This window comes from Suricata suricatta, chromosome 3 (assembly GCF_006229205.1).
Source record: "Suricata suricatta isolate VVHF042 chromosome 3, meerkat_22Aug2017_6uvM2_HiC, whole genome shotgun sequence".
NCBI lineage: Eukaryota > Metazoa > Chordata > Mammalia > Carnivora > Herpestidae > Suricata > Suricata suricatta.
Window position 1 is genome coordinate 83,024,133 of NC_043702.1, and position 9,550 is coordinate 83,033,682.

Sequence of the window (9,550 nt, forward strand, 5' to 3'; positions counted from 1 at the left end):
AGCCCGGCGCTGGCACGACCCCGCCTCGCGCGCCCCGGCACCCACGCGCCGCGGGGCCCACGGATGCCCTCGCTCGCTTGCTCGGGGCTGGACTCTTCCCTGTTGGACACCGGGGAAGGCAGCGCAGCCCGGGATGGGGGGTGGGGGCGGGGGAGATGGGGAAGGACAGAACTCTCGTCTAGTCGTCTAAGTATTTTCCTGAACTGGGTTCCCGGAGTCGGCCAGCCAGTCCTCAGAGAGACGTTTTGATGAGGATGCACTGAGCAAAAACAAAAGTACCGATTACCGTGCCCCCTCCCCTTTAAAAAAGATTACCTTAAGCCAAAAACCGGGGAGGGAGTGAGGATGGGCGCGGACACTCTCCAGGCAGAGAGATTCTGGCTATTAGCTTGAAAAGTATTCTCTCGTGTATCCAGACGTGTGGTTTAAGTCCCACTTCTTACTGCCCCAGGCCCGCAGCGCTGTCCCTCACCCTTCTCACCTGTGCTTAGGGTGACAGACTTTGTTTCTCCTCTTAACTACCAGTTGGTTATTTAGGAGGAGAGGAGAAGAAGGATTAAGAGGTTTTTAGGCAGGGGAATATTTAGAAGCATCCCGTTTTTGAAATACTTGTAGTTTCCAACGTTTAATATCATTTTGAGGTTTCTAAAAATTTTGAAGAGCCTCCCTGCACTAGTATTATTTTTTATCATTCGATATTTATTTGAGTGTACACATTTAGAATTGTACGTGCCAGAGGAAAAAATACCCCTCGTCCTCGGTTTCACCAATGCCGTTTGCCTTATTCCCTCTCTCTTTCCCAGCAGTAGAGATCATATGCTAACGTGGTGTACGCCACGACCAAATATAAGAAACCTAATCCGCAGTGTTCATGACCTTACTTGGCTTCCATCTCTCAAGATTCTGCCCACTATTTGAATTGTAGACTTGGAAATACGGGGGGGGGGGGGGGGGGGGGGGGTTGGTTGGTCGGTTAAAATGTGAGAAAAGCAGCCCAGAGGTAAACCGAGGTAGGGGAGGTTGGCGCACAAAGACTACCCTTGAAAGGCTGAACACATGGGAAGTGCATCAGGAAGAGACTGTCGGTAAACAATGATAATCAGGGCTTTCAAAAATCATAAAACTGATTGAAATATCTGATTCATTATTTATTCATCACAGCACAACTTTGCAAATCCAAGAATAGTGTTTGAAAACCAAGTGCCTTCTATTTTGTACATCAACCCAGCAGATGGGTCTCCCTTTCAAAATGTAGCTAAAGGGTTAAAGCTATAATTTTAGACAAGTATCTCAGGAAGTGACATTAAGATCTGATACATTTCCCTTTCTTTCTGGCAATAATATCCCCCAAAGAAAAAAGATATACTTATTGATATGATGATAATGTTTCTCATTATGAGTACAAGTGTCAGAATGATTCCTGTTTGTGCAAGTGTTTTTAAAACTGCGAGGACACTTTCACTACTATGAAAGCTGACGAGCCAATGATGGAGAACTTCTTTTAACTCCATAATAGCAAGTTACATCGTAAATGAACACGGATGGTCAAATAGCCAATTATGGTATAAATATCCGTTGTTTACACAGAGGTGTTAAATGAGCCTTTAGAGTACAAAGGATTAGGCCCATCCAAGCTCCCATTTGTTCTTCAACCTATTATGTCTTTCCTTAAAAAGGCCAGTGCCACTGTAGGTAATATGCACACAGAGCATACTTCTCTATGTTGATTTTAGTTTGCTTTATTTCAATGCACACTGTTGTTTACTTTTTAAAATTTAAATAAATGTCAGCATTGTATAATTTCTATGTTAACAAAGCAGTGAGCAAAATCCCTTGTATGTTTATAAAATATTATTGTTTAATTCACATAGTTTAGAAATTCCAAATGTTGAGAATAGGAAGGAGGCCAAATACCATCTGTTTATAACTATGATGCATCGTAATATGTGTACTTTTAAAAGGAGTTTGGTCAATCATGCCACTATTTTATCTGCTCGGAATATGTTGAAGATTTAAAATGTAATTTACAGGATTACTTTTAGTGCGTTGCGTCCAACTGTGAGTTGTAAAGAAATCCGTCTCTTCTGTTTTCTCAAATTAATCATGTAACAGCCCCAGTTAATGGGGGCTGTTAAACGGGGCGCTTTTTGCTTAGCTCCAGAATTCTTCTAACTTTGGCTCAGTCCACCTTCTTGATGCTGATAAAAACTCCAAGGACAAATGAAACAAAACACTCCTAGCTGTGCCTTTCTGCCAGGAGATAGTCACTTAGAATGGGAGGCAGGGTATGGTAGCTAATAATTAGCTAACATCAGCCCTGAGAAATTACCTGTGAAATACCCTTTGGTTCTGGGTTGAAAAACAACATTTGACACCCCCTGTTTTAAAATAGTACATTCTTGTCCCTGAGACTTCTGATTTAACTTATTTATTTCGAATGCATCTAATTGCAGACCATGTAACAAAGGCAGTACACTTCCTTGCAACAGATGAGCAGGTTTGGAGGTTTTTATATAACTCGTTATATAGTGAGGAATTTTCCCTTCCTTAGTAAACTAGAGAAACTCAGCAACTGAGCCTTCAATTTAGGGCAGACGTGTTGAAATCCAGGGTCTTAACACTGTAGGGGTCTCTTTTACAACAAGGAGGAATTAAAAACTCAGAAGTCCTGATAAAGTTTGAAAATGTGACAGAAACATTTATTAGCAAATAATGATTGATTTTTTTTGGCAAGGTAGAGTCAGTAAAAACCTGCTTCTCAAAATGCTTTATAGATAACTGCATGCAGAAATATTAAAACACACTTCCAGTGAGCTGGGATGTTTTACTTTTCAGTTGAATGTTCAGTGGGTGCTCTGTAAAGTGCTTTCCCTGTTCATCTAGTGATGTCTGTTTTTTCAGACCTTTTATTTAGATTAGCAGCTTCATCTAAAATTCTATCAACCAAGAATATTTACTTACGAATAATTAAGAACACTAAGAATACCTTTTCCAAGTAACAAACCCATCTATACATATTTTTTTCAATCCAATTGTTACATTTTTAAAGTCTGTCCTTTTTTTTCTGGTCAGGTTCCTGCCCCCCCCCCCCAAAAAAAATAATGAATCCACTGGGTCTTATACAGGCTTGTTTTCCCTTGAGTTAAAATAAGAAAAGGTCAGATTCCTTTTTCTTAAGTAATTGCCTAAATGTACAGAGTAGAAGAGACAGTACCAAAAAGAGAGAAATGTGGGGGATAAGAAGAGAAACTGGAGAAAATATAGGGGAAAGGAGGTAAGAGAGCCAACACAGAACTAGGAGAAAAGAGGCTCATCGTAGGAAACTTTCAACACCACGTGAGCACCATAAGCCATAATCATTAAAAGCATCATCATTTCCAAGTAAAACTTAGATGGTTGCATTTAGATATTAAACAGCTAAGGGAAACTCTTAAGTGAAATTTGATTGATACTTAGGGATCACTTTTTCCATTCGAATCCAACCTTCTTCAGTGAAGGTTGCGCTAGATACCCATATTTGCACTGTGGGAGACAGAAAAAGAGGAGTAGAGGCATTCTTGGCTTTTAAGGCATTTACAGTCTACAAGTATGTATGAATGGATACATAAAATAAATGAGATTATATATAAGCATTGTTATATGCTACATGCTGTAGGTGTAAAAATAAAGACTGTTTTAAATGGACGACTTATTCAGACATGCTTTCCTTCTGAGTACCCTGACGAGCAGTGAATTTCTAAACAGGTTAAGCAAGTCCTTAAATGCCTAAACCCTTTGGAACTCAACGAGTCTAATGAATTGTGGTAGGTAATATAATCAAAATTGAAATTGGCACGTAGGTGCTCATTTCGTGTTCCCTTTAGAGCTGACTTAGAACCATAGCAATGATCCACGTGTGCACATCAGTCATTGTATAGTCATGTTATCTTGACAGCCAAAATCACTTTATAAAATATACTTTAATAAGTTACCATAGAGCCCTGAAGTTAAGCCATATAACTTAATCAATACTGAGTGGGCATTTCTAGGTATCACATTTAAACTGAGTAAGAGATAAAAAAGAACGAATTGAGAATAAGAAAAACGTATGGGGAACTATTTGCTTCTTCCAATTAATATACAACATGCCAGAAGCTTTTTCTCAGTTTGCTTTTTATGAAGAATTACTGACCCAAAGAAAAGTCAGATGAGGACTACCACTAAACAAACAATAAAAGCAACAACAATAACAACCAACCTTGCTTATTTAGGAGAAAAACACAAAAAAGTAATAAATTCACCCATTTTGAAAATTAAGAAGACATAAAACTTAATACACGCAATAAATAATAAATATTCTTCAGTTTCCTATGATAGCTAATTAAGGAAAAAGCCCATGTGAAAAATTTGGAAAAGAGACAAATAGAACAAGGTAATTAACTCTTTGCTCCTTCAACCTTAAAGCAGAGGGTAAGATTGCTTTTAAGTTTGGACCTGCAGCAACCTCAGAGATCAAATCTGATGTTACAAAATGAAATGAAAGGAATGCTAGTCCCTCTGCAGCCCAAGCTCCAACCTTGTTTTCAGCCCCCCTCTGATGCTGGTGCCCCAACACGGAAGTCCCTGAGTGCTTTGCTCTTTGATTGAATCCCGGCCCCTAGCACAGATAGCCAGCCTCTGGGTTCTTCCTTGTTCTCTTGGACCTCTCTAGATGGAATCTACTCTCCTATTTGTTCTTACCATGTTTGGTTAGTCCTTGATAGTTGAAGGTGCATTCTCTACATCCATCGTCTAATTTGGTCCCTGTAATACTCTTGTGAAAGAGGAAAACCTAACTTTAGTCCCAAAGTTTGGAAGAAGTGCTCAAAATCATACCACCAGTACGTTGCAGAGTTGGGCCTGGAAGTCATATCACATCATGCCTAGTTTCTCCCTTTCCTTTAGACTGGATTTCATATTTGAATGGTGGTTATGACAATAAATCACAACTGCAGTCTTTGCGGTGGGTAGAAAGAAGAAGGAGGAGAAGGAACAGAAGCAGAAGAAGAAAGGAAAGGGAAAACAACAAAAACAATCCCCGCAGGGTTTTCTGTGATGTGGGGAAGAATAAATCTTTAAATTGCTCCCCTTCTGCTTACTTCAAATAGTAAGGAGGAAAGCATTTCCTAAAACTTGGAACGTATAAAGGAAAAGCTAATTTCGAAGCTACCACAGTGCTTGTGCTTTAAAGGATAGAGATCTGGAGTAGGTAATCTATTGACAGAGCTCCTTGATGAGTCTTGGATATGCATGAGTGGGTCACAAGCTTGATCTTGAGTGCAAGATGGAGAACTATTCTGTTGAAGAAATTAATAGGAATTTGGAGAAATTGGAAAAAAAAAACCCCACCTTGGTAGAGAGAAAAAGAAAATGGTCAAAGGATGAAGAGACATAGGCTATATCTTAAAGATAATATAGCCAGTAACAAATCTCCCTTGGTGAGATACAGTTGATTATTATATATATATTTTTAAAGGAGTCTATTACACTCAGTTCTAAGTTTCTGTTCATTCCAATGTAATCTCCATTTGTAACCCCAAATCTCCACTGAAAGTCTAAGATACAAAACTGACTTGAATTAGTTCCACATTTGGGGAATGAAGGCATAGGGAAGGCAGACAAGGGTGACTCTGCAGAAGGCATGATTTAAAATGAAGGCATAGGGGTGCCTGGGTGGCTCAGCTGGTTGAGCGTCTGGCTTCAGCTCAGGTCATGATCTCACCGTTCTTGGGTTCAAACCCTGCATCGGGCTCTGTGCTGACAGCTAGCTAGCTCGGAGCCTGGAGCCTTTCTTCAGATTCTGTGTCTCCCTCCCTCTCTGACCCTCTCCTGCTCACATGGTCTCTATTGCTCTCAAAAATAAATAAAACATTTAAAAAATTTAACAAATAAAATAAAATGAAGGCATAGAATTTTATGGAAACAGAAAATAAGAACAAGAGATTATTAGGAGAAATAGAAGCCCTCTGAGAATGAATACCAAGAAACAAAGAAACCATAATACAGAAAGTTTTGGGAAATACCAGCTAATTTTTATGTGGTAGACACTTGATATTTTTAGCTATTCAACATCTACCTAAGCTTCTGTTAGAATCTAAAGTTCTAGATAAGGAATTAATTCTTTCTTGCTAAATGCAGTCAAGCCTGGGGATTGCATTTTTGCCTTGAGGAACCAAAAGAAAACATTGGAATTCCAGTCCATTGGACCTGGAATATCTCCACCAGACTATTTCTACCAAAAGATAGCTACTGGGTTCTGCTTCTTAACCTCCAGCTTGTGAGATTCTGCTCAATCCCAAACTCAGATGTCCAGCTTCTCTTTTATACAGTTCTCTATCTATTAGGATTCTGTCAAGTGCAGAAATCAGAAAGATCTGGCTCAAATGAATTGCTTAGTCAGGAAAAACGATCGTTTCCGACACCTAGACATACAGATGCAGATTACCTACATCTTACCACTCTCCCATCCTGATACATTACCTACTGCTTGGCTGTCCCTCTTCTGTTCACAAGAGACCTACGGCAGTTCAGCCATCACATTATTACCACATCCTTCTTTCCAAATGCAGGAGAAGGGACTTTTTCTTACTTGAGTCTCTGAAGTCAAGGAAAGCTTTTTCCAGAGGCCCATTCAGAGAATCCACCCTCCACCTAATTGCATCATTAATGTATAAAACTGGCAGTGGGAATAGGAATGACTTCTCTCAGGACAGAACCCTAGTCACAAATAATTCCAATTCATAATTTAAGTATCTTTAAATATTTTTGATAACTTTTGATCAAGAACTGCAGACAAAATGTGCTACTGTATTCTGGCTTATAGATGACTTGCTTTTACTTCTAAAGTCCTTTTTCACATTCTTTGTTTTTTAATGTATGTGAAAGAAAGACTTGGATTTTAGAAATGTATTTTTTAATCAAACATTTATTGACCATGACCTTACATTTCTCCAAATGTAAGTAATAGTAATTTCCCCAAATCATTGTCTTATTGTCATGTTTTATTTTTCCATTTATTCAGACATTGCTTTTTTTGTTCACTCAGTAATTCATGTAGCCAATAAGTTCCTCATTGTTGATTCAAAAAATTGTTACTAGGTACTTGGTATGGACATGGAAGGTTGAGCAAGAAAAAAAATGCTGAAAAATATTTGCATAACCTCAAACATAAGGTGTATATTTGTTTTTCATTTTATAACTTTTTTAACAAGGGAGCAGTTGGCCAAAACTGAGGAGCACTGCAGGTTCCCAGGCTCCCCAGGCTTCCCTCATCTTCCACCGGTTTCTTGTCTTCTGAGGTGCGTCCTGCCTTGAGAAAGCGGCTTTGACAGACAAGTTCTCTGGGTCTGTAGGCATGAAACTAGGGAGGGAAGGGAGAGAGAACAAAAGTTCCAAAGGTTAAGTCTGGGGGCGGAGGTTATCTTGACATGAGACTGGAATTCAGACAGATGTAAGGGAGCAGAAGCCACTGCCACATGTGAACCTCTGGACGGGGGAGGCAAAAGGGGATTTTTAAGGATCTCTGTTCCCCTCATCTTCTTGGAAAAACACAAATGAAGAACTGGAGGAATTCAGAAAATTTTTTTAAGAAATTATTTTTGGTTGCTGCATTGTTGTGTGTTGTTTCTAACCACGATGCTGATCACATGGGGTATTATTTTTGTAGTGCCCAGGATTCTATCTGTATTTCTCTATTTGACTGAAAGTGATGGAAATCAGCTCACATTAATCAGGCATAAAGTTTGGCTTATGTGTCAAAAAGTCCTCGAAGATGATCTTGGGCCATCGGAGCGAATTCCATGCTCAAGCACTGTCCTCTGGGATCTGGCTTAGTTCTCTCTCTCTCTCTCTAGGTCCTCACCTGGATTGTTGCTGGTGGTGGTGTTGTTTTTCTCTAGAAGGCTAGCTCTGTGTTGTATATTTCACCTGCTCCTTACAGCCTCAGAAGAGAGAACCTAACATATCTACCATCCAGATCAGACCCTGGTAAAAAGGACACTTATTCACCCCCCCTGGCCCGCTTTCCCCACACTTGTGGTAGGGGGCTTAGGAGGGCGAGATGTAATTTTAGATGACCACTCCAGATTTCCATTGAACAGATTCTTAAATCCAGTGATTAAGTAGAGGAATAAGTTGTGATATAGTTGACATTGTATCTCTTACTAAACAAATACTTTTTTATTTGGGTTATTTACACCACTATCACCAAACAAGGTTGAATTTTAACTTAAATTTACATCTCTAATTGTCTTTTCAAATTTCTTTCAAAGGCTTATACTCCAAAGTAGCTTTGAAATGAAAGTTACTGGATATGCAGAAAAACCTGAAAGTTGAGCCACAAGACAGTTTAAGTGAAGCTAACATTCATCACCAGAGAAATGACCAATTTTCACTTAAATTTCATCTAGAAATACTCAAGTCCTTTGCAGCCCCCCTAAGATTGTCAGATATCCACCAGGAGATAAATGTGTCTTTTCTTTTGTTATTAAAACATACACAAAATATTACCTGTCACGTACTAGACAGTACAATTGCCAATGGAAACAGAGTGTAGAATTTCCAAGCTAGAGAGGTTCATGCTTTTGAAGGATTATCATTCAGGTGTCAAGTATCTGTCAAAAACTACTTTTTTAATTTTTATTTTATTTTAAATTAGTATAACCACTATATATATATTTTAATGTTTATTTTTGAAAAAGAGAGAGACAGAGTGCAAGCACAGGAGAGGCAGAGAAAGAAGGAGACACAGAATCCAAAGCAGGCTCCAAGCTCCGAGCTGTCAGCACAGAGCCTGATGCAGGACTTGAACCCATGAGCCCTGAGATGATGACCTGAGTGAAGTCGGATGCTTAACCAGCTGAGCCACCGAGGCACCCCTGATTTTTATTTTTAAAAAAATTTTTAATTTCCAACAATGAGAGAGTTAGTTATGAGAGAGGGGTAATGTCTGACTTTAACTAAAATTGAATGTACAAATGGGAGTCTAGTATTCTTTTGTATGCCTAAAACTTACACAACTCTTAAAGAAGTCAAGACCTCATCCTATACTAAGGGACTGGTCACTAGAATGTAGTGCCTAACTGCTGGTGACCAAAAGTGACTCAGAAGATACTTTAGACTCTGTGAAGAATTGCTCCTACTACAGAAGAAAGTGGCAAATCTTTGTATAGACAAACTATTTAGATGATGTGTTTTAAGTAAACAAAATAAAAATGTATGGGCAGGGGTACCTAGGTGACTCAGCTGGTTAAGCATCTAACTTACTGGTTTCGGCTCAGGTCATGATCTCATGGTTCATGAGTTGGAGCTCCACATCAGCTCTGCACTGACGGCGTGGAGCCTGCTTGGGATTCTCTCTCTCCTTCTTTTTCTTTCTGCCCCTCCTCCATTTGCTCTCTCTCTCAAAATAAAATAAATAAACATTAAAAAATGTCTGTGCATACTGTTTACTATAATTATGGTAGATTGAATTGTTCTTCTCAACTCCTTCTTTGCATAGAACTATTCATTGTATACATTGCCCTTTTCCGTG

The 9,550-nt window shown here is 39.2% G+C and overlaps 1 protein-coding gene across 1 annotated transcript in view; it reads left to right on the forward strand.

The window, feature by feature from the left end:
- The window catches only part of GTDC1 (glycosyltransferase like domain containing 1), a 303,609-nt gene extending 295,637 nt beyond the window's left edge, over nt 1-7,972 (forward strand). Inside the window, exon 11 of the mRNA XM_029934635.1 lies at nt 7,872-7,972. Coding sequence (XP_029790495.1) covers nt 7,872-7,916 — 45 coding nt within the window. The 3' untranslated portion in view covers nt 7,917-7,972. The remainder of the gene's footprint in view (nt 1-7,871) is intronic.
- The last annotated feature ends 1,578 nt before the right edge of the window (nt 7,973-9,550 follow it).